Source organism: Hippoglossus stenolepis, chromosome 13 (genome assembly GCF_022539355.2).
Source record: "Hippoglossus stenolepis isolate QCI-W04-F060 chromosome 13, HSTE1.2, whole genome shotgun sequence".
Taxonomy (NCBI): domain Eukaryota; kingdom Metazoa; phylum Chordata; class Actinopteri; order Pleuronectiformes; family Pleuronectidae; genus Hippoglossus; species Hippoglossus stenolepis.
The window spans coordinates 14,116,334-14,141,448 of NC_061495.1; the positions used below are offsets into that span (position 1 = coordinate 14,116,334).

The 25,115-nt window shown below is 42.5% G+C and overlaps 2 protein-coding genes across 6 annotated transcripts in view; one reads left to right on the forward strand and one right to left on the reverse strand.

Moving 5' to 3' along the window:
- uggt2 (UDP-glucose glycoprotein glucosyltransferase 2) overlaps positions 1-14,617 on the forward strand; it is a 36,835-nt gene extending 22,218 nt beyond the window's left edge. For 2 of the 5 annotated variants that reach the window (XM_035174056.2, XM_035174058.2), the window contains exons 31-41: positions 1,900-1,984; positions 2,172-2,254; positions 2,401-2,481; positions 8,087-8,191; positions 8,320-8,404; positions 9,328-9,510; positions 9,741-9,901; positions 11,126-11,240; positions 11,372-11,488; positions 12,541-12,706; positions 12,875-14,617. In XM_035174056.2, the coding sequence (XP_035029947.1) occupies positions 1,900-1,984; positions 2,172-2,254; positions 2,401-2,481; positions 8,087-8,191; positions 8,320-8,404; positions 9,328-9,510; positions 9,741-9,901; positions 11,126-11,240; positions 11,372-11,488; positions 12,541-12,706; positions 12,875-12,900 (1,207 nt within the window). In that variant the 3' untranslated portion in view covers positions 12,901-14,617. Of the gene's footprint in view, positions 1-1,899; positions 1,985-2,171; positions 2,255-2,400; positions 2,482-2,574; positions 2,599-8,086; positions 8,192-8,319; positions 8,405-9,327; positions 9,511-9,740; positions 9,902-11,125; positions 11,241-11,371; positions 11,489-12,540; positions 12,707-12,874 lie in introns of those variants that run through there. The other 3 variants (XM_035174059.2, XM_035174060.2, XR_004698127.2) reach the window with 3 other exon arrangements.
- A 200-nt stretch (positions 14,618-14,817) lies between these two features.
- dnajc3a (DnaJ (Hsp40) homolog, subfamily C, member 3a) lies at positions 14,818-24,442 on the reverse strand. Its single transcript, XM_035174061.2, has 12 exons — positions 24,160-24,442; positions 23,492-23,602; positions 23,259-23,383; positions 22,719-22,793; positions 21,172-21,324; positions 20,881-21,062; positions 20,371-20,490; positions 20,005-20,110; positions 19,795-19,915; positions 16,001-16,133; positions 15,777-15,925; positions 14,818-15,360 (listed from the first exon to the last, which is right to left on the reverse strand). Exons 1-12 carry the CDS (start codon positions 24,239-24,241, stop codon positions 15,218-15,220), a joined length of 1,500 nt encoding a protein of 499 aa, XP_035029952.1. The 5' UTR covers positions 24,242-24,442; the 3' UTR covers positions 14,818-15,217.
- Positions 24,443-25,115: the final 673 nt, after the last annotated feature.

Genomic DNA, 25,115 nt, shown 5'->3' on the forward strand with positions numbered 1-25,115 from the left:
CGGTTCCCCTGAAATCATATCAGACAACCAAGATTTATTCCCCAATCCTCCAGGTGAAGCTAAGAGGTGATGTCATTTTTCACCTTGGCAGTGTCATTATTCTTGTGGTTAGCGGCACTCTGCTCTGGTTAGGTGGCCGATCAGAGCCTAGTGGGAGTGTCTGTGCTCTCCGGTCCCCAAGCCTGCATTTTCCTCATGCACCCTGTGCCACTGCGCCTCGCCCTGACAGCGATGAATGAGATGGCCAGCTCTCCTCTCCTCAGAGCAGGGATACAGATTGATCTCTGGCGCTTTCTAACACAAGCCCTAAGGGCTGAGTTGCACCAGTGACAGCAGAGCGGACAAAGCACGAGCAACACTTGAGCAAAGGGGGATGCACTTATGGCCAAATGAGGAGGGGGCATTTATCATAGTGATAAGGTTACTTTTTTTGCCTTTAGTAAGCATTGTGGTCGTAATGGCTAGCAGTGCATCATGGCCTATTGCTCATCTCTGGCTGAAGTTTGCTCTCTGGTGTTTTACCATCAGACCCCTGCAGATCCTGGCTGCCAAAACAAATTCGCAGCCGGACAAATCAGTCCTAAAACAATTACAGTGAAAGGCCAGTGTTATGCAGTCAATACCGTACAGACTTTCTCATTAAATCTACCACTATATACGGCATGCCTGGGAACTAGTGATGGATAAAATAATGGTAAGGTGATTTCTAATGTTGATGGAGGGTAATGAATTTGGTCAGAGTGTGACCCTGGCCGCTTTCCCAGTTTCTGCTTTTATGTGTGTGCTCTCACTCTCTATCAGTGGTCTGTCTGTTAGCTGCTGTTGTCTCCCTCATAGTGCAGACTGTACTGTGTATGCTGTGTTTTTTTATTTTAAGCTCCTTCTATGGCTAAAACATGTCAGCCAGACACAAAAAATTGAATTAATTAAAATGTGTGCTGAATGACACTATTAGCATGTAAATCAAAGTCAAATTGATTAGTTGAGTTGTTCTATGAATGCTAATATATACATACATTATACAGATATACATTCAGTGGTTCAAGTAAACTTACCTGCAAATAACAACGTTGTTTTATTGAGATGGTAAATGTTCTGGCCCTTATTCTTCAAATCCACCGATACATTTTAGTTTTAAGACCAAGCTACAGTTACTGGCGTTTGTTTTCATTGAATCTCTGCCCCTGCCTCCTCGTCAACTGCAAACAAACCTTTACGCTAAAGGAGGCTTTAAAGGAGAATTTCCTGTAAATCACCAAAGATCTATTTTTTTTACAGCGTTTATATTTGGTGCAACAACAATTATTTTAAGAGGACTGTTGGGCAGGCGCTCTATCGAGTGACATTTAAGTTAGTTTCCTTTATAAATAAAAAGTATTCATATCAGTAAATGTATTGATTGCAAAATGCGATCATTCTGGGGGTTTCGGTTAAACTTTAAGATCGGCAAAAAGGCTTTTTGATAACCTATAAAACTGAATGTTGTATGTGTGATAGCAGAGTCAACTGGACTTTTTTCTGCACTAGAAAAATTAGGATCCTTACCCCAACCCAAATGCTTAAACAGATTTAATCTATTACTGATTTCTAGTTCAGAACTTTGTGTCTAGGTTATTTATTGATATGGATGTATTATTTATGTAGTACTCAAATGGGTAGATTGCTTAAAAGTATCAAACAAATTAGGTTTTCAGTTATATTGAATTGCTGTTATTTTGTGAATTACGTAATTTTTCCATTTTGATACATTTTATCCCCCAGTCGGATAAGTTTCAGTCTCCAGGCGGGGCCTTCCCTGTGTTAGTCTAACCAGCTGCTGATCCATTGCTGAGATTTCATAATAATTGATTTTTACTCAGCGATGGTAATCAATGTCTCGCTCTTTATCCACTTTTTCAGGCACGATGGAACCGACTCCCCTGCAGATGCTGGTGATGTTATTGTTATGCTGAACAGTTTCCACAGTAAGATTATCAAAGTCAGAGTGAGTGTGTTTCATATGTACGTTAAACGCTTCATAGCTCTGAACATTATTGAACTTACAGTAAAATGTTTTAACAGTTTTTATGACGCGTTTGTCTTTCACAGGTCATAAATGAATTATTTTACACAGTCACACATCAGACATCAGAAAAAAATAGCATCGCTTTGTGTCTCTTTTGTCGTTGTAGGTGCAGAAAAGAGCAGAGAAAATCCACGAAGATCTTCTTAGTGAAGCAAGTGAAAGCAAAGGCATATGGGACTCCATAGCAAGGTTGGTAATCTATTCTCACAAACAGCTCAAATTTGGTTGTTTTCAGTTGGTTTAAAATCTTCCCGCAGCAGTAACAACTGTTTGCTCATTGACTGGTGGGTTTGTTGACGTGCCTTCTGTTTGTCAATTATACATTGCGGTTCCAGGAGATCTTATTCCTCCCCTGGATCCAGACTGCGATATTATGCTGTAAGATCTAGTCTTGCAAAAAATATGTGCTTCTGTAGGTATGTGTGTGTGTGTGCGTTTGTGTGTGTTTTTCCCCCAACGCTTCCTAACTGTGTGATCCTGTCTCCTCACTTAATGCTTGCTGTATGAAGTGTTTGGAGCACTTTTGAGAAAAGGTAGGCAGTGTTGCTGCAACCCATTTAACACCTATAACTTCTATATCATACTCATTAGCATGCAGTGTTTATTGGTTGCTTTCAACTGCTGTGCTACTCTTTAGTTTTGTAACGAATCCAAATGACTTATTATTTTGAAACACAATATAGTAACATTGTAAAGCTATGTTTATATAAGATATTCACATGTTCATGTTTTCGTCATCATTTTTTTATTTGTTTATTCATCATTGTGGTCCTTTTACAACATTACAGGATTTGTCGTATACATGTATGTATTCATGCAAAAGTGCATAATCTATAATGCACAGTTACATACAACCATACATCTACAGAGTTTTTTGATGCAATGTGAATTCCTATTCATCATCAACTAAGGTGTCACTGATCAGATCTGAGTGTGGTTTGTCACCTGTCAGGTGGAGAAAGAGCCTTAAGAAGGGAAGAAGATAAAACATTATCATGAAATAAATCTGTAGTCATCTTAATGCAGAGTAGAAGCTCTGGAACCACAATCTTGGGTAGGGGCCGGACAGTTTGTCTCTCTGGAGTTGAATATGGTGAGATGGGTCACTTTGATGCAGGGTTGCTTTTGAGCCGCTGGCTGAAACAACTCAGTGTAGGCGTTTTCCCAAGAGAAAAGGATGACCACTTGTGTGAGGTCTGTGCCTCTGCGCTGAATAACAATTCAGAGCACTTTGCCTTATTGGAGTCTTTATTTGAGACCCTGGTGAAGGCACCACATAGGAACTCCAAAGTTCTGCAGACCTTTGTTCTCATATGGATAACCCCGGACAGGGTTTGTATGGGAAGCACAGCCTATATATATACCTGACATTAGAGAAATCTTAGACCAAATATGAATGATTAACTCAGTAGTTTCATTGGCAGCTGTTGCCATATGTCTTGGACACTAAAATGAATAGAGGACACCAGTAGTGCAGGAAGCCTTGACATAACGTTAAAGGAGACAGATTGAACCTCACATTCAGTCGGTTCAGTCATGGAAACATGGACCAGCTTCTCACTCTCCTGAAACCTAACCCCAATCTGCATTTCTTTGGGAGGTAGCTTGGGTACCCAGAGAAAATCTATGCAGAAAGAGAGAACATGCAAAGTCCACAAAAAAGGGTTTGAACCAGGATTTGAACCGAGAACCTTCTTGCTGTGGGACAACAGTGCTACCCACTACAATTGGAAGGGTTGTGCTCATGTAAATTAGGAGTATCTTGCTGTTGCAATGAGCCATCTGGTCCTTGGATAATTGAAGTGAAAGCTGGGTCTGTATCATGAAATAAAGCGCAAACTCAAAGTTCAATCACTGCCCTTTACATTGAAAAAAGCTAATTCAGGTGGTTGGGCTCCCTGATCAGGAAGCTTCCTGGACACGTCCTGTAGAAGTATTCTTGTCCCCTCCGACTGGGAGCATATGCCAAGGCACACCCAGAACAAGCTGAGAAGATTACAAATCCCTCCTGGTCTTGGCATCTGTTAATTAGGTGTTTCACTGGGGAAAACAAAACTTGGGTTACCCTTTGTAGCCTAATCCTGCCTTGACCAGGAGAAGATTAAAAGCGGAAAGTGGCCGGATAGATGGACCAATACATTTAAAGTTGAATGTAATTTTTAGACCATTTCCCATGGTATGCTTACATTTGAATAATGCAAGTACTCAACAACATTAAGAGGTTAAAAAAAAAAGATCAAATAAGATTAATAAGCTTTAACACAATTGCCCCGTAAGTGCTAGAGATGAACGGATCTAAAATTAACTTGCATTTGACTGCATTTGGAGAGAGTAGAGTACTTTCATCTGGCAAGATTCCAGTATATCTTCCTTCCGAAATGAGAGTTCATAAATCTTAAGATGTAGAAGCCACTCATCACATTAAGCAGAAAATCTAACCATATATGCTACATTGTGCTTGTAGCTACTATCCAGAATAAATAATGATGCTATGGAGAGTCTAACCTCAGCATCCTACGTTGTTACAAACCACCAAACACAATTTCTTTTCCAGTAACAAATGATACAAAATGCTGAGACAATATTAAATAGTTTGACAGTTAAACCCTAACAAGAAAATATGTTTCTCTAAAAGAACGCAATGACAGTCCCAGAGAAATAAACATTGGAATAAAAGGTTTTCAAATGTGCTGAATATTTCAACAAAGACGTTGTGCGTAGACCTTGACCCTCAAAATATTGTTGTTTGAAAAGTTAAGACATTTTTCTTTCGTTCCGCACATTGCTTTGTTTTTTTATACTGAATGCTTTGAGAGATTCGTCGTTGAGGGCGGGACTGAAGGCCACGCATTGATCTAACACCTCTAAAGAATTAGTGAGGTGGATCCATCCATCAGCAAGCATCAGTAAGTCTAAGTGACACAGTTGTTACAAGTTCTCTCTCTGTTTAGAGGGAGCTTTATTTCTATTGAGCCATAATGAGCCTGACTGAAAATAGATGCTTTCTTACATCTTGGCTTCTTACTCCTGCTTTGTTTCTCCATTTCTTCCCTTTTTGTGCTCTCTCTCTTTGTCTTTGTTTGAAGGAAAGTTGTCCTTTCTTGCTACGCTCAGCCTGGGGAACTCTTGATGGTTTTATGTCCTTTATGCTGCTTTTAGAAATCCGAAACATCAGGGCCACACAGAATGTTGGTGGTGAAAGAGTAACTCGGGGGTGGGGTGTAGAAGCTTCCTCTTGCTAAGCAGTCGTCAGACCTTCAGTGGAGTGAGGCGGGCTCTTGGCCATTCATGTTCTTTTGTTTCCCAAACTTAATCCGGAGAATAGAAAGAGATGCGCTGTATCTTTTAATTCCAATGTTTTTAATGTCTGAGATTTGTGTAAAGAATCAAGTGGTTTTGTCTGAGGCTTAATTATATGTGCTGGGCAAAAGCAAGAAGTGTTTGCACACCATATAACGGATAAAGTGAACCACAGTATTAGGTTGCTGTGATGAGGATGCTGCCCATGGTTGTGGTTTTATCCGTCATGGTTGAAATATTTTGCCATCATGCTGCTCATTAATGACCTGTTCTTACTATCTATTTTTGTACTACTTTACACATTTAACTGGATGCCACGACCAGACTTTATTTTCTAAAAGTGGTTTTACTCTTGCAGGATTTTTCTGCTTTGTTAGGGTTTCTGAAGTTTTTACAGGACATGATTTTTAGACCAATCATTGGTCAGCATGACAAATAGCTCATCATGCTTGTAGTCACAAATACAGCAACATCTATGGCGCTCTCTCACCTCACTGTCTTGCCAAAATAAGGATGTTCACCCGGGGATCTCATTTCCACCACTGCTGATTGGAGTCAGAGCCCATTTAGACCCGTGTCTACTGCAGAGTTGTTTGACCTGGGAGTGAATGCCGATTTATCCATTCCCATTGCAGACAAAAGCCAGATGTTAGCGTGGTTTTTGGACACTTCAGTGTCACGGTTTTGCACATGGACAATCTGCCTTTTGGTCTTTTATCTAACTACAGTTTTGTCTGGTTAGTGCTGTCAACTGTAGCCTTGTGGATCCTTCCAGAGGTCCAGATTATTATGGGGGCATCAGCCAAGTGGGCTCTCACCTGACCCACGAAAGCTGCTTTATCTGAGCTGGGCCCCACTGTGGTGCTGGAGGCCCTTCAAAAGGCTGACTTAGTTGTGGCAGACAGGAGTTATTCCCACGTGTGTGTAGCGACTCCTCAGAAGCAAATGAAAAATGTGTTGTATTGCAGGTAGAGAAATGAATTAAATGTTGTGTGTGTGTGCGCGTGCGTGCGTGCGTGTGTGTGTGTGTGTGAGTTGGTTTTAGAGGACGTGTTGAGAAAAACATTATGCTCCCTCACCTCCCTCTCACTCACTGGTGTCCTCCTGGAGCCTCGGGCCGTGGCAGTGCTTGTGATTGAATGTGGGAGAGAGACTCTTTCCTCATCAGCAGTCTGTTTTAGACAAGGACACACAGTTTGACTGCAGACACATCTACCCTGCAGCACAAGTCCTGATTTCTGTCCGCTAAATGTGCCGCGCATCATGAACCACTGCTCTTTAATAGCGGTCGGGGAGGTAGCGGTGCGTTCACAAATGAGAGGATTGTCCTTTTATTCTGATACATTTTCTGACTTACTCTATAACTCAGTCTGAAAAGTAAAAGACTGACCTAATGGGCTCTATCTTTGTGTGGAAAGAGATGTTTTGCACCGTTTTTTTTTCTAAGGCACAATTGAGTATATTTTGTTGCTTTGTGGTTTGGTAAATATTTAGCTTGGCATAAATCACATTGGACTTTCAGGCATCTGCCACGTACAGGGTGGACTCTTCAAAATCACACAACAGCACAACACGCCAGAAATTATGAGCAACAACTTTTGTGTGAAAAATTAATAAATGTATTAGTTGTAATAACTTTTAAGACATTGTCTGAAAATATACTAATCACTTAAATAGCTGCTAACACCACTACTTTATGCAGTGTAAATAAACAGTGTGAACAGGGAGTGTTGCATCTACAGGGCAACTTAAACTTCTCTCTCTTCTCATCACTAAACTCCATCAGGACCATCCATTTTCACAAGTTCTTTAGCTTCATTCCCATCCCAACTCCATTAGGTCGCCGGGGGAACAGCCATGTGTCTCTATCTATCCGGAGTCTTTTAGAAAAAACATCTGCCCTCCGCACAATAGGCTGCTGTACATTTACTTACGTTCCACAGCAGGATTATGTGTCTCTTCTCAGGTTCCTCACTACGAGTTATTGTTGGGCTTGATTTTTACAGACCATTGACCCAAGTACATATAACGTATCGTATGTATCTGTCTCCTGCACCAAAATTGAATGGGTTCTGTCTTGGGTCAAGTCCCTCCCCTCCACAAAGTTGCATGTGAATCGGTGTAGTAGTTTTTGCGTAATCCTGCTATCAAACAAACAAATGCAGTTGAAAACAGAACCTTCTTGGCTGAGGTTTTATATCCTGTTTACTGCTGCAGTGATGTAGGCATCCAATTAGGAATGCAACACAAAAATACTTTTCATTTTTATGTTGCTTTTACAAAAAAATGTAGATCCCATGACATTTGTCTCCAATTTAAAACTTAAAAGACCATATTTGTCTCTTATTCTTTACCTCATGCAGTGAGTTGTTTTAGTGTCACAGCTGCCTTCACCGCATCTGTTATGATGTTGATTATTTCCGCTCCGAGTGTCAGCACACGAACTGAACCGCTGTTGAAACCATCCGAGAACCTAATCTTTTCCAGAGCATCGTCATCGCCTATATCACGGCTCCATTTAAATAAAACACCTCCAGTTTGCTGCACAGTGATGCATGGTTTGTTTGAAAATGTTTTCTGCTGGGAGGTATAACCATTATTACCCCCCTGCTTTACGAAGGCATGGTGGCGACTGGCTTAGTCCTGATTTACTGTCAGTGTGTGAAAAAACAGGCATCAATCACTACACAACAACCTCATGTATTATGGTGTCGTTTACAGCATCACAGGTGGCGGCTCCAAGAAGGATGATGGAGAGAAGAAGAAAGAAGATGTTCTAAACATATTTTCTGTTGCCTCAGGCCACCTGTATGAACGCTTTCTCAGGTCGGTCTTTTTTACTTCACACTAACACACACACACACAAGAAGTTATTTTCCTGGTCCGACACGGATTACATTCCTTTCAGCCCTGATCCTGAGACTCACCTCTCAATCTTTCTATCTCCATCTCAGAATAATGATGCTGTCCGTCCTTCGGCATACCAAAACACCTGTCAAGTTCTGGTTCCTCAAGAATTACCTCTCTCCGTCTTTCAAGGTACTGCCCTGATTTCATGATTTCTTTATTTGCATTATTTCCACTGCTTTTTCAAAGTAACGTGACCCGCAGTTCTTCAGACATTCAATTCTTCTCAATGGAGAAAATACCAGTGGATGGCTCCTTCCTTTGTGATGGCATGTGCTTAATCTCAAGGTTTTCGCAAATGAAATTGCCTAAAGGAGTTGCATTTTTTATTTTAATGGCATCTTCAGTGAATTCATCTTCATTTATCTAGTGTTTTAAAATGGCTTACACAATATATTATTCCACTGTTAATGAAATAAAGCTCATGATTTGTCTTACCAGCATTTCCTATGTCAAAAGGATGCTAATGTCTCAGAATACAGTCGCCTAAGTGCATGTCCTCAGTAATCGGATCGAACCTTATCCTTAAAATTGTCTATGTCATACTATAATTGTCTCAACAGCTAATTTGAGCCCAACTGATAAATTGCTTGGACTTTAATATTGGCCGATATGAGCCTTTTCACAGACATATCCATATTCGTTTCTGCTGATATGAACCCCCATGACAATATTTACTTTACAGAATAAACTATTTAGAAAGCATGTGCATTTATGATACATTTTACATAACATTTAAAAATGTAACTTTATGTTTATTTTCTTAGTTGAAGTACTATGTATTTGTATTTATGTTTTCTTTTTTTTATCTGTAGTCATTTATACAATAGTTTATGGTTAAACTGTAAAATATGAATTCGATTTCTTGGTCATAAGGGTTGGTCGGGCCCTACAGCTAACCATAAATTGTAATGAAAACAAATATTCCATTGTATAGTTCTCGGTTGCATGTAAATAAATGTATGTGTGGTATAGTGGAATGGATTTAGATAAGAAAACATGCTCTTGTACTTGATTGACTTTGACCTTTGGTGTTTTGTTCCCGGTGCGGTTAGGAGACCATCTCTTTCATGGCCGAGTCGTACGGCTTTCAGTATGAATTAGTGCAGTACAAGTGGCCGCGGTGGCTCCACCAGCAGACTGAGAAGCAGCGTATCATCTGGGGACACAAGATCCTGTTCTTGGACGTTCTGTTCCCCTTGGCGGTAGACAAGATCATCTTTGTGGACGCCGACCAGGTGAGGATCCAATTGCACTGAGAGGAAAGAGAAAAGTGTGCGGCTGAAAGTGAGAGACTCCTCTGGAACTGTTTCAGAGCTGTGTGTGACATTTGGATGAGATTCCGAACACCCCTGCGGAGTCGTCAGTCGTTCTCAGTCCTCACAGATGTTCTCTCTCTCTCTCTCTCTCTCTCTCTCTCTCTCTCTCTCTCTCTCTCTCTCTCTCTCTCTCTCTCTCTCTCTCACAGATCGTCCGGGCTGATCTGAAGGACCTGAGGGATTTAGACCTGGAGGGCGCTCCCTATGGCTACACACCGTTCTGTGATAGCCGCAGAGAGATGGATGGCTATCGCTTCTGGAAAACCGGCTATTGGGCCTCACATCTGGGACACAGAAAATACCACATCAGGTATTTTTCAACAGCAAACTGTTGGAGATTAAAGCCGCATATATAGAAATTCTGACATTTAAAAAATGAAACAATAACACAATAATCACTCCCTGTAACATATGCAGCAGAATTAATCCATGCATTTTAAAATAGTAACATTCAGAACACTGTGTTTCTACAGACACGTTCTTCCCTGTGGGCTATTCAGCCAGTTTATTTAGTCAGGGACATTCGTGAGTTGCTTTTGCACTTTGCAGAGCAGAATGAAAAGAGTCTAAAAACATCTGTCACTATTACATTTATTTTCCTTTACATTAGCTTGGATTCAGTAATTCATCAGGAATCCTTCATTATTCTGCAAGAGTTTTCTTTAATTCTTCTTAACTCAAAAATATGAAGAAAAGAACTAAACAATGTATTTTTATATGTAGAGGCTCAAGATGCTATTCTTGTTTTTGTTGTTCTTTATCTTTCAATTTAATTGTTAAATTTAGGGGAAAGCTAAAACTTTCATTAGGTTTTTAAAACATTATTTTACTCAGGCAATTCTTTTCATTTAAACAATCCACCAGAGATTGGCTCTATAAGAAATGTGCGTGATTGTTAGAGAATTAAAATGATTTCCCCCAGATTCCTTTGCACAAGCTGAAATCAACAAATCCATATTGGATCTAAACTAATTTAACTTCTCTTTCAAATAAAAAATAAGCATGATACAGATTAAATTAATCTTGATATTAAAAAATGTTAAATAGTTCAGCTCCTTGCTGGACGTAAGGACTTGTACTTCTGTCAGTGTGATGACTAATCAGGTGGCAGCTAGCAGGCGAACACAGCTGCCATGATAGCGTCTCTCTTTTTGGCCAATGAAGACTGAAAAAGACGAGTCCGAAACTATAGTGATTCGATGGGATGTCGGCGTGCCGCTCCGCTCTGTGGTACGTCATCCGGAAAGCAGAGAGATGATCCATATCATGAGCCCAGGGAAACATAAGGTCGTGAATTTCCTCTGGCAGTCTTACATCTAATAAGTGAGAAGTGAAAATGCAGAGTTCACACCTTCAGGTTTATTAATATGCCAAGTTGGGTACAATTATCCAAATGTGCCTGGGGTATTTATCTTGAGTCATTTCTATTAAGTCCCTCCTCCAGGGCTTCTTCCTTTAGGAAATGGTTTTGTCACACCTCTCTCTCTCTTTCTCTCTCTCTCTCTCCCTCTCTCCTCTCCCATATTTCACCCAGTGCTCTGTATGTCGTCGATTTAAAGAAGTTTCGTAAGATTGCAGCCGGGGACCGATTACGAGGCCAGTACCAAGCCCTGAGCCAAGACCCTAACAGCCTGTCCAACCTGGACCAGGTACATATATCAGAGAACAACACAATTACTTTATATGATACAGAGTTTCTTCTTGTAGCACTACTACTACTATTACTATAACTTTGTTCATGTATCATATTTTTAATACACCTTAAATATTTTGTTTCTAGGACCTTCCTAACAACATGATCCACCAGGTGGCCATCAAGTCTCTTCCTCAGGAGTGGCTGTGGTGTGAGACGTGGTGCGACAACGCCTCCAAAGTCACAGCGAAGACGATAGACCTGGTGAGTCCCGGAGCAGTTGGCTCAGTCTATAGCCGGTTTAAGACATGAACTCTGGAAAACATCCGTAAAAATTGGGTCAGGACATCTTCTGGAGTTTGTCGTTCTCATATGAACAACGTAGCAGGAGAATGTAGACGCGTTCACAGCAACAGGAAAATGTCCGGAGATAGCAGGAGGCGGGACATGATGTATAAATTCTGCTCCAGAAATCACGTTATTGTTCACAGCACATCGACACCAGCGCCGGTCCTTATCTCTAAAAGCTCTCGAATCTCGTTTTCTTTCCAAGATGACAACTTCATCTGTGTCTTCTGCATGTACGACTTTTCCTCTGGAGACACAGTATGTGTCACCAATGTCACCAACATGCTTGCTGTGATTTTCTTGAAATTTTCCTGCTGTCTTCTCACATTGTACATTTACCGGACATTTTATTTCGGGGGCTGGAAGAAACATTTTTTTTAAAGATTCTGTAAAATGTCTCCTCAGATACAGCCCCACTGGAAAATGTAACAAAAATGTGCAGATTTCAGTGCAGGTCTGAAAGCAGCTTGCGTAATATGTGGAGTTACACCAGAAAACTAACCAGGATTACTGAATAATTCATCATCAAATCGAATTATTCAGTTTTAATAGTGAAGTCCTTCCGTATTATTTATTCAGATCATTATATTGCTTGTGTAAACAGGCGGATAAGAGGAATAATATTGTTGCTATGTATTTTTACCAGAGCATTTTTCCAGTCACTAATGTCCATGAGACGCTCTACATTTAGGAGACAACTGAAGAGCAATCCCGTAGCCTCCTAAACTAATTTAGAGAATTACAGTGCAGGCTCCATTCCACTGAATTAGGAAGCATTGTCTCATTGTGGTATAGGACACCACTTGGTAATTCAGACAGTAGACATGGCCTAACATCCTTTTAACGGAATTGGAAATCAAATTAGGTTCAAATGCTGCCACAGACAGTGCTGGCAATGACCATCTGACTTGTCGGGAGAAAGTGGCTCTGGTGGCGTGAGTGATGCTTTGTCTGCTTTTCTGCCGCAGTGTAATAACCCCAAGACCAAGGAGCCCAAGCTGACGGCCGCGGCCAGGATTGTGCCTGAGTGGGTCGAGTATGACAATGAGATAAAACGGCTGCTGAGACGAGTCGAGGAACAGGGAGACGCAGAGAAAGAAGAACACAGTCCCTCTGCCTCACAGCATAAAAAAGGTTGATGGAGAAAAAAAGAATATTGCCTGTGCCTACAATATGTGCTTATTTTTAGCCGACTGAGAATTCAAACTGTAACACCTACCTATTCAACCTTGTGATCAAATTTCTTTTTCCCAGTGCGCTCACTTTCCTAATTTCCGTCCAATGTTTCTTCCCCCTGCACAGACGACAACCTGCGTGATGAACTTTAGTGTCTGCCAGCGCCCTGCTGGAGAGGAGGGAGGCAGCACCTTCCGCACGCAGGCCACCTGCTGAAGCCTGAAGACAGACCGTTCCATCTAAACATAGCCATGCAGGACAAGGATGTTGTAGAGATCTCAGAGATGCCATAACTGCTGCTGCTGCTGCAGTCGAATACGTCGTGATGTAAGTGTGAGCTGCCAGCTGTGAACTCCTGGTGCACCACCAGCACCAGGCAGGCCTCGGTTGGTACGTTGTTACTGGAAAAATGAAGCGAGGGTCAGTCAAACCATTCAATTCAGTGTGCGTGAGGGAGAAATAGTTGGCGTTTGTGGCACTGTTGACTTATGCAAAGAATCTTAAAAGGCACATCTCTCAGCCTACGTCCACATTGCTATGTTTTAGTTTATTTTGTTGCTACGTTTACGCCCGCTGTCCAAACTACTCCAGTTTGAGTGCCTAAGGCTGAAGTTTGGAAACGCTGCTTCTCCTGTTTTAGTTTGAAAACTCTGGGGCTGCGTTTTAGTCTGAACAGGCGGAAACGGAGATGTTTGAAAACGATGATGCAGTCATCCGCCTTTCCTTCCTCATTCTTACAGTTCCATCTCATTGTTGGTAAAGAAATCTCTTGTCTTACTTTTCATCATTGCTGTTCCTTCATTCATTGTATTTTCTATAACCAAGCAACCAACCACAGAGTAAACAATGTGCTTCCTGATTATGATGTTCAAATGTTTTCTGCTGTGTTAGTATGGACGGGTATTATTATCATGTGGAAGTCTTAAAATTAAAGCGTACTAGTGTGGATGTAGCCTGAGAACCTAATCTTAAATCAAATTTGTATGTTCTTTGTTCAAAGCTTTTTCAGAAAGGCATTATTTTTACATTTCTCTTCATTTGACTTTGCAAACTTGGACTTTGATCACATTTTGACTGAAATGCCAAAACCAAAGTTGTAACTGTTGTATTTTGAAATTTTACTTAAATTAAATGCAAAGTTGTTACAGTGGAGCAGCAGTTAGCGCTGTCAGCTTTACAGTTTGCTAAGTCCCGCCCCCATGAGTTGTGTTAAAATGAATAACATTTATTTCGGTGTGGTGCAAAAACACCAGGAATACTTGAGCAGAGCTTCTCCTTCATTTCAATATGGATCATCCACTGGTGACCATGCAAATGTTGCATCAGAATCATATCTCGCTGCTCATAGAGCCGTCATGTCCACACGTTAGACACGTCGCTGGTGGAGATGAGAAGCCTGCACTGCCTTTTTACAAGCTCATAAGAAGATACCTTCAGGGGGCGGGGCCTAGCGAACAGTCACCTGTCTGTTTACCTTTGGCTCAGCAGAGCAGGCTGAGCTGCTTTTGTTGCCAAGATGTGGATGGAAGAATCCTCATTTGCACTCTACAGGTCATGGTCTATGTGAAGAATATAGGATTTTAACTTATTTCACTATGTTTATTTCTTATGTGCGTTCACCTTTCACTGTTTCACATGTTAAGAAAGAACATTTCAATATTTAAATTCCCCAGTGACCCAGTGTTTTGTCTCAGGAATTAGACGAGTGCTGCTGCTTGATGAAGCCAGGAGCAGGTTTTTTTCTTCTGTATCATAAATAAAAATGGGTGTAGGACGTCTGGGCACCCATCTGTCAATGCGCTGTGTCACAGAAATGTTTATACTACTATGTGATGGAATAAATAAATAAACCTTTGATACAAAACCGTAGCTACAAAAAGCGGTTTGTGGATTTTCTTTCCCTGTGGATGTGGAGGGGTTCGTTCTTCACTCTGAACCACTTCATTGTGTGAAAATACACATGTGGAAGAAGCTGTGAGGATATCTGCCGTCAGGGGGAAGTTTAGATGTAATGAGTGTCATTTCTCAAACTGTTGCTTCAGTCTGTCAATGTAGTAAATTACTCCACATTTTAACTTCCTCGTTTTAATGTACATAAATAGCTCTTTATTTACACTTCAGAAAAGCTCCATATAAAAATAGCACTGTACCTATGTACAAACTGAAAGGATGTGAATTGTACAGCGTACAATACATGGAGAGGATGGAGAATGATCATTTGGTCTTGACAGATAAAAGCTGCTTCGCACTCGGCAGTGATTTGTTAGCATAGCAACAGTCCTTCCCCAAACGGAATCTGAAGTTGTATTATTCAACAACGAAGATGTGTCTTAAATTAATGTCGCTGAATTTAAGTGACGATTGGCTCCACATTGGAATGCGCTGGCACGCCTGGTGTCAGCGATCTCCCTTTTAAATAGGGAGGAAAATACAAACAATCCCCTCAGGCAGTGCTGGACCGGAGCCTCCTCAGTTGAAGTTGAATTTAAAGTTAAAGGGTCCAGAACCGAAGGGATTGAAACCAGAGTGACCTCCATGGAAGTTCTGATGGTGACTCTGCTGGCTCTCTGGATCCATGGGGTCCTCTCCGTGGTCGAACTTGGTTCTCATCTCTGCAAAACACAAATTGAAATGTGGGTGCAATGCTTTGAAAAGACTAAAGTGGAAGCCTGTCAACGGTTGACATGGAGGAGTTGTGCACTTGGCTCATACGGGTTTAGTTCATTTCACCTGATACTAAATTTGATGCATTTTTGCTGGAAAATGTATTTAATTAATCATTTCTGTGCACTTTTCTAATTTAGTTTGGTCAGTTAAGTTTACAAATTGCACCAAACTAGAGAGGATTGTGTTGATATAGTGGAAAGCATTAATACAAATTCTTGGAGGAAAGGCTGTGTGTACTGCAGACCCTAAAAATCGGTATATCAGTAATGTTTGCTGACATGAAAAGTTTATTTTACAGAATAAACAATGCAGAAGAGATTTTTGTTTACATATTTGTAAAGTAGACAGGACTCCTCGTTACCTGGGTCAGTGAGAACCTCTTTGGCCTGAGCGATGTCTATGAACCTCTTCTCCGCCTTCTTCTTTTCCTCCGGATTTTGGAAGTTGTCCGGATGCCACTGTTGTGCCAGTTTCCTGTAGGCTTTGATGATCTCCTTTTTCTGGGCATTTCTGTGACCAGGGGGGAGACGATGATCAGCACATTTAGCCCAGAGTTCTTTTGAGATTCCAGTGATCAGTGCTCACCTCTTCACGCCCAGGATCTTATAATAATCCCTCCGCAGCGACTGCTTGAGGAGTCGCTGAGCTTTGTCCATGCCTTCTTTAATCTGACGGTCATTCTCACTGTGTTTAGCCGCCGTCTCATAGTCACGGATAGCTGCAAAACAAAAAGCAAATAGGGCGGGTTAGGAACAGCCAATGGGAGTGAATTACAGTATCAACAGGACACGACAGGCTCTAAGTCCTCGAGCATTGAGTGATAAAGTTTCTTTGAGCAAGGCACCGAGCAGGTTGTGGGGTTAATGTTTTGTGTGGGAGACTCCACTCAGATGATGAACCTTCTGAACTTAAAATAACTGTCTGAGGCTGATAGGTTAAAGATTTCCTTTTGTACAGAAGTTTGGGATGAAGTGTTTAATAGAATAAAAAAAAGGAGTAAATAAAAAAGGACAACGTGCCGCCATCTTGTGCTTCTGGATCCAGAGTCTGTGCAGTAGTGATCGTGGTGAGGAGCCGCGGTATCGAGCCGATACTCACTCCACCAAACATGAGTCAGTCTCACCTGTCAATCAGGACGTTTTTAAAACAGTAAATAATTAAAACCAAGAACTACCTAAAAAGACAGAAAATGTATTTTAACCTGTAATTTAACTTCTTAGTTTGGACCATGTCCCATCTGGAGGAGGCGGGGTTCATGACCTATACTGCAGCCAGTCACCAGGGGGCGTTTAAAAGAATTTGGCTTGCCTTTTTGATTTCAAAAAATCTATTTGTTTGTAGAATCATTGACAATGTCCTCACTTTTACAAACTCCACATGACCAAACATCTGAAAGTGACTGATCTTGTACTGTGGTCATGATGTGAACCACTTTATCCAGAAAGCCCCATCACATGCGGATAATGTTGCAGCAGCTCCAGGCCGTGTGTGTGTGTGAGTGTGAGTGAGCTCATGCGTGTGTGTGTGTGTGCGTGTGTGTGTGTGTGTGAGCTCATGTGTGTGTGCGTGTGCGTGTGTGCGTGTGTGTGTGTGCGTACACGTCTGGGTGCTCAGAGGCTTGTTTACCCTGTGAGATGTACTGAGGTGAATTTAAAACCCACGGGTTCTGACAGTTTAAAAGCCCACATGAGGTCGGCAGTTCCCACCTGCTGATGTGCTCGTGGTCAGACAGCGTCTCCTGCGGTTGCAGAACTGATGGGGTCTTGGTAAACGATGTTATTACTCTGGCTCTGACCTGCCTGCAGGGTCGCCGCTGTTAATTGTGGATTTAATTGGATTTACATGCGTGTGTGTGTGTGTGTTTGTGAGAGAGATAGTGAATGTTCTTTTCTCTTTTTGAATTTTACATGACTTGTTTTGTCCTCTCGGCGTAAAATAGAAGTTAAATTCACATTTGTGGAAGTGACACTATAGATGGACAATATATGAACTCAATGAAAGCTGACAGGGCTTTAATCTGACTGATTTCTTTCCTCTACTAAACCACTTGGACGATTATTATTGTACTTATAGAGGATACGCATCTAATTCTTACCACCCACCCACCCACAGCCTGTACCACCCAGCGCTGTATAACTACAGCCTCTCCTTCCAGCTGATCCTCTGCCTGTCCAGCTCCCTGAGGTGTGAGGAAGGTTGTCTATAATGTAAATGACGTACGTTGTCAACAGATCCAATGGCGTTCTGAGTTCGATTCAGGCGTCAACCTACAGCCGACTGTTCTAAAAAATACACTCCTCCTGAATGTATCATCCTGGTCGGTTATGAGTCATTACTTTAGGTTTTATTTTAGTCTATGCAGCTCAAATCAATAGGAGTGTTGGAGACGGACGCACTGGAATCAGCTGAAAACGTCATAAAAACTGTTAAGATAGAAAATGAGAGTGTTGGCTCGGCCCAGGTTTTCAGTTCTGCACCTCAACACTGAATAACTACCAATACTGATACCAATCCTGTACTTACTTATCCTATTACGCACACTGCAGCACTATGACGAACTTTCAGGGGATATTTCTAATTGTTTGTATTGAATTTACAGCTTGTATAAAAAGAAGAACAAACACTTCCATAACCTTTCTGGCAACTCTACAAACACTCGTAGTGAGAATAAGAGAGTTTCAAGTTCTTATACAAAGAACAGCTGATGTAAAAATGATTCTATAGGAACCAGGGTTTGGATGTTGCACTGAAAATCTACACAAACACACTGAAGGGAGATGAATGGTTTAGAATTGATTTCAAACCTAATTGTAAGATAAATGTGAGGGATTCTGACGATCTCGGAGCCAATCGGTTGACGTCTGACCACGAATTAACCTCTGGGGGCAACGGCCAATATTTTGTCGGCAAATTGGAACCCAAACTCTGTTCGGCGCACTCGTTTACATTCTGATGAGTCCACACCAATCGAACGTTTCTCCACACAAACAGCGATCCTTTTTGTTGGTGTTTTAGGTCCAGACAACACTGTGTCTAATCTCTATTAGCAGCTATCGGCATATGAAGACAGCTAAATTAAAGCGCTGGTAGCTGATGCACTTCGGTCAATGTGTTCTGCCTCTTTTGCTCTCCATACAGACTGTGTACCTGCGGACAAGCAAACCCTGCTCAAATGTGATCGGTCGAGCTAGAAAACAGAAAGCCTCCTGTTGTCCCCCACCTACAGATTCAGCATATTCACGAGGAGAATCTGTTCATAAAGAATAGCATGGTAACAGCAGACCAGGTGACAGGCATCACGACGGCTGGGAGGTGATTTAACGACACGTCGAGGAAAGTGTTGTTTCGTGCTAATCCTGCCTCTGCCTCCACGGGCTTAATGAGGATACTCAAAGCTGCAACTTCTGCATGATGTCAGCTCTTCATCTTGTAGACTACACTTACTTCTAACACACTGATGATGAGGATCTTTGAGTTTTTTTCGGGCTTTAGAAATAGTTAAGTGCTCGTTGTGTTTATTGACATTTAGGCTTTAATTTGCTTTTTTCAAATTCACAGTCACAAGAGATTTACTTCGTAGCGACTGTGTTGAATGAGACAGAATTTAATGATCAGGTTAAAGAAGCTGATGAGCCATTACTTTACTTCACTGTGCATAGTGTTACAGGGACCCCTTGTGGTAAGCTATTGACATGACATCAAATAGTTAGGCCTCTCAAGTGAAGTAGAGGTTATTGCAACATACACTCAGTGATATGGATTGCATTAAATTAAAAGTGGTCAGAAATTTCAGAGCCACTCAAGCTGCTTTCAGACATTTACTGAACTCCAGATAATCTCCTGAAATCTGATGGGGCTGTGAACACAAATGTCCGAGTCAGTTACTGCGGAGATTCTCCTGAGTTTCTCCTGCCAGCCCCTAGTAAAAACTCTGGATAGTGTATGAATGAGCCCATATGAGAGAACAGAAGGAAATTATCTGGAGTAAGACATTTCTAACATGCAACAGATGCATAAAATATCGGATTTCTGTGTTGTTGTGAGCGTGTCTGACCAGCACAATCTCCTGCTGTGTTCTTTATTTGTGAAAGGCAAACGCCGGAGAATGTCTGGACCCCGGTGTGTGGACATTTTCCGGAGTTCATGTCTAAAAAGTCTTTAAAGGCAGATAAAATTGTGTGAAGCGAGCACATTTAATTGTGGTTGTTGAGTAAAGTTACAACAATCTGCACAACAGCTGTGTCACAGGTGAGTCCTTCTTTAACAAAAAACATGTCCAAGGACATTCACTGCTGAAATCAATGAATTCCCAGCAGAGAGTGTGAGACCGACTCCACTAAACTGCAAAAATAAGACACGGCTACATCTGACAGTCTTACCTTCCTCATACTGCTCGTCCTGGATAAACGCCTCAGCTCTGTCCTTCAGCACGTTTACATTCTCTGGGTCCGACTCGAGGACTTCACTACACACCGAGATAGCCTTGCTACCGTGCTGGCCCTGGTCACAGCACGTAGAAAACGCGATGGTCAGATACAGTGTATCACGGGTGAGTTACTACATCATGTGGCAGCAGGGAGAGGTCTTACCTGTGCCAGCGCATGGCAGATGCGCCCCTTGGCAAGGAGAGAGAACTGGTGAACTTTGGGCTCAGTCTTCATCACCGTCTCGTATTTACTCACAGCTTCTTCATATCTAAAAGAACAAGAGGCACTCTGTCATTCTCTCCATTTAGTCTCGGGAACATATCTTGGGTGTGTCAAGTATAATGTGACATCCATTCACATTTAAATGTGTTTTCCATGCCTGCCTGTCAGAGCAGAAAAATGCCGGAGGATGAGGACACAGTCATTCTACAGCTAACACAATCCATGGAATTCAGAGGGGATGTTATTTTGATTATTTACACAGATACACAACTGCCTGAACACATACAGACATACACCCACACACACCTCTGCTCTTGGATGAGCTCCTCTGCAGACTGGATCTGTTTGTTGAGCTTCTTGACCTGCTTGTAATGGCTGTAACACTGCTTGTGATCAGGATCCAGCTTCAGGCACTCGCGCACTTCACTGCAGATCAGAGGAGGAAGAAAAGGGAGTGTGGTTACAACAGGCGCATGTTTGATGTTACTGCATGTGCTTTACACACGCACACACAACAGTCCAGCAGGAACATAAGTTTGGGTGAAGCTCAAGCTGATATGATTTTATTTTTGAAGCCACACTTTGCATTGTTTTTTTGTTTTTCCTTGTGGCCCTCGTTCTGCTTTGGCTTCTGATCTTAGCTGTTGTGCTCCAGATGTTTTCTTTTCTCACTTTTTTGCTTCACACCACATAATGAAATATCGATGGTTGACGTGTATTCTATTATTTGAGACAGCTTAGTAATTAGGAGGGTCTCTCATAGTGACACTTTTACCCTGGTCCTGCAAAATATTGTAGTCTGCAAGTTGTTCTTACTTGAGGGACATCTCATGGTCTCCCAGGTTATAGTAGATGTTGCTGAGTTTGTAGAAAGCCTGGGTGTTGTCATTCTTTAACTTAGACGCAGCTTTAAGGTCGCTGATGGCCTTCCCCATCTCTCCCATTTGGATAAAACACTCGGCTCGCATCTCACGAGAAGTCACATCCCATACGCAAGTCTGTCACAGGAGGACGGGAACTCTTACAAACTGCAGGACTGATTATAACGACTACACCAATGCTTGCAGGAAAAAAAATCAGGCAATGCTGACGAGGTACGTCGCTCACCTCGATGATTGTGTCGAGCTGGACAGTGGCTGTCACGTAATCCTGGCTGCTGTAGCTGCTGCGTGCCTGAGCCACCAGCCGCTGAATTTCATCCGACTTTGTCAGCTGACTCTGGGCTTCTCTCTCGTCTTTGTCGCTGGGGTGGGACTTCAGCTGGAAGATTGCAAGGTAAGACATTACATCAGCTACTTATAAACAAAATTAAGTGTGTGGAGTAAGAGATGGTATAACTATAGACTCTGTGTGCTTAAGTGAATTTTGTTCTCTCCCTCCCCAATGTGTTCCAATATGAGCTCTTATATTTCTGAAGAGATCCCTGTGCCAATTACAGCAGTGCTTACCATACCTGACACCCATTACATTACTATCATCTCCATCAAAGAGGTCATCATATTCACAAGAGCAATCTCAGCTAATGATACATCCTTTACGAGGAGACCTGGCAACCCCATGAGTGTTTCCTGCTGGCTCAGCTAAAGAAAGAGTGTAGAGCATAAATGTGAAGCATTACACCAGGCCGGTGTGGTGGACTGCTGAAGCAGCAGGACAACATGCAGCTCAGGTCAGATTCTTTGACATTATACTCGCAGAATATTGTCCATATAAATCTTTACAAGCTCAAATGCCAATAGGCCTCAACGGGGAATGTAAGTCCTTGCTATCTTGAAGCAGGAGGAAGTTGAAGCTGATTGCAAGTGTAAAACTTTCTAGGCTTTGCACCGTGACTGTTTAACCTCTGACTGTTTAACTTAATAGTAGATATAAAAAGGGCATTTGTGTCTTCTGGGGTCTAACATGGTAAATCCAATGAAAAATGCATTAGCGAGTCGTAATCCTTAATAAGCACCTACAAATGGTCCCTGAAGGCCCGAATGAGAGCCCACTCAATTTAATCTTGTAAGATGGCTTATGGATGCAGCATGTTTCATATTGTATTATGTGTATTTTGTGTATCCCTTAACTCCCAACTCGAGTTTTGTTAACGGTTGAGTAAGCAAATCTAATCCAATAAACATTAATTGCAAATCAGTTGAAGGAGAGGGACCGTTCAACCTTTCCATCACTGAAAGACCATGTGTCTGCAGACAAGAGACCGCCAGAAGGAAAGTGAATGGAAGGAGTGTTTACCAGTGATGCTGGGATGGCGTGTGGAGCGTGTAAAAACTTACAAAAAACAATATGGATCCCTGGATGGTCCAGTGTTGGAGCAGCTCACTTGATTTCTTCTTTCGTAAAAACAATCTAAACAACTGACTCAGGCTGTTTTTTTACTCCATAGTGTTTTGGATGCTGTGTTTGTCTGCATGTCATTTGCTTGACAAAGTTTAATATTATGAAGTTTGTCTTGCGACAGCTTTCAGAAAGTATTCAAATCCGCACAGACGTAAGACGCTCTGGATTCCGTCGTTGTGTTGTTGTCTTAGCGATGTGCATATATGAACGTGGGAGATGGAGCACTGAAGACAGGGGATTATTGCTTCTGAACTGATTCCTCCTGGTGTCTATTATGACCTCTTCTCAGTCACATTAACCTGGATGTTACTCACCACCTTCTTGAAGTCACTCTCTGCTTCGTCGAGTCTCCCCTGCTTCAGAAGGAGGTTTCCTCTCTGAAGTCGTGCCTGTGGGGAGAGTGAGAGAGCAAGCAGAGTCAGGACAGACTGAATGAATGATTGTGCAGCTCTATTAAGAAGAAAGGTTTTAACAGTTTAGAGAAGTATCATTATGAAGAGCTTGGTGTTGATATTGTGGTGGTGGCTACAAACAAATCAATGTTAAATCACTGAGAAGCATAAAGACACTTTCGATTCATTGTGAAACTGGGTCAGCTGGACGTCAGCTGTGTAGGTGATCCTTCATATGTGGAACAGGAGGCGTTAGTGTTCACACGGTGAAAAGAGTGTGGCCACATGCATCCCACACCCTCTTCAGAGTGATCGGATCTCAGGACACAGCGAGGACGCATTGAGAGTGCATTCAGACAGATACCAGGTCTGAACTGGGTCACAGTTTATATCTCTGGTGAGGGTGCAGTACGACACATGGAAATAAGATTCAAGACAAATCGATGAGCAGCAGAAATGTACCGATGTGAAGTCCGGCTTGAGCTCTATGACTCTGCTCAAATCTGGCAGCGCCGACTTTGACTTCCCCATTGCCAGAAACACCGTCGCTCTCCTGTAGAAGGCCATGTAGTTCTTGGGATCTCCGTCTGACGACACACAATGGAGACAAATGAGTGCAAAAACCTTTGCACTGCAATTTCTAATGTCACAAAAAAATGTAAACACCGCTAACTCTGCATGTTGACGACACTTACCCACAGCAGCGTGGAAATGAGAGAGGGCATCAGCTAACTGTCCAGCAGCCAGCAGCTTCTTCCCCATCTCCATGTGATTGTCCACACTCCCATCCCGACCACAGGTCACCCCTGAAACACACACACACACACACACACACACACACACACACACACACACACACACACACACACACACACACACACACACACACACACACACACACACACACACACACACACACACACACACACAACTGAGCATATCCTGCCACACTACAGTGACGTGTTCTCGCTTGACAGGCAGCACTGACAGGCAGCACTGACAGACCACTGACACGCTGGACATGACTTTGACATGTAGCTAGCTTGACGTTGTTCAAGTTAACAACTAGTTAGCTTACACCTAAGGGTGGCTAGCGTTAGCATGGGGGCAGTTGTGGTAGTTTTGAAATCTCCCGTGGGCAAAAACAACCTGAACACTGTAACTAATAATAAGCAGATAAAGGGTTACTTTCAAAACAGTGATTAGCTAGCTTAGCGTTAGCCAACACTGTAGTGGAGCTGTTGACATTAGCATTAAAGCTAATAACAGGCGGTTTCGACTAGGCTAACATTGTTGTACGGATAACCTGTGTTACTGTCAGTTTGTCTAGTAAAGTTCGGTTTAAGTTAACTCAGCCTCTTACCTTCGTATCTCATGTCAACCAGGACAAGAACATATGGGATGTAAGTCAGTATTTTGTGAGCTACATGCTCAATGGACACCATGGTTCAGTTCGTGTCCGACGAGTCCTCGTGCTCCCGATGTCCCACAGAAACGAGCCCGCGTGGTTTCAGCTGTAGTTTGTCTCGTTGAGTGTCCACAGTCCCATCACAGGAGAGTCCCGCAGCATGGTCTCTGTCTCGGTCTCTGTCCCACTCAGGACAGCAACCCACCCGATCGTGGGGGACACTGATTGGCTGGATGCGCCGGCCAGCCCCGCCCACCTCCGCTGGTTCAACTGAGAGGAGCCACGGCAGCATAAAGAGAGAGAGAGAGAGGAGAGAGGGAGGGGGCAGGGAGAGAGAGGAGGAGAGAGAGAGGGAGGGAGAGAGGGAGAGGGAGAGGGGGCAGGGAGAGCGAGAGGAAGGAGAGAGAGAGAGAGGGAGGGGGCAGAGAGAGCGAGAGGGAGGGAGAGAGGGAGAGAGGGGGGGGAGAGAGAGAGAGAGAGAGAGAGAGAGAGAGAGAGGGAGAGAGGGGGAAGAGACATAGAGAGAGAGGGGAGGGAGAGAGAGGGAGAGGGGGCAGAGAGAGAGAGAGGGAGGAGAGAGAGGGAGGGAGAGAGAGGGGGAGGGGGGTCAGAGAGAGAGAGAGGTGGGAGAGAGAGAGAGAGACAGAGAGATAGAGAGTTAGAGAGAGAGAGGGAGAGAGGGAGAGAGGGAAGGAGAGGGGGGGGAGAGTGTCACAATGTTTAAATCATGATGTTTAACTAATATTTAAATATCAACATGAAAGGAAATATATATGACATGCAAGGTAACAAAATGTAAAAAAAAGGGCTTTGATCTAATTGGCTATGAAAGCATATAATACACATAAAACTCCACAAAGTTCACTTTCCCTGGATCAACCCTCTGTGAGTTGAATAGTTTCCACCTGACA

Bases quoted from the DNA above. Each gene is read 5' to 3' on its own strand.
- dnajc3a (XM_035174061.2), bottom strand. From the start codon at position 24,241: ATGGTGTCCATTGAGCATGTAGCTCACAAAATACTGACTTACATCCCA. The intron at 21,063-21,171 runs GTGAGCGACGTA...CTCCTGTGACAG, and splicing joins AGCTCGACACAATCATCGAG to ACTTGCGTATGGGATGTGAC. The intron at 19,916-20,004 runs GTAAGACCTCTC...TGCTGTGACCAG, and splicing joins TCTGCCATGCGCTGGCACAG to GGCCAGCACGGTAGCAAGGC.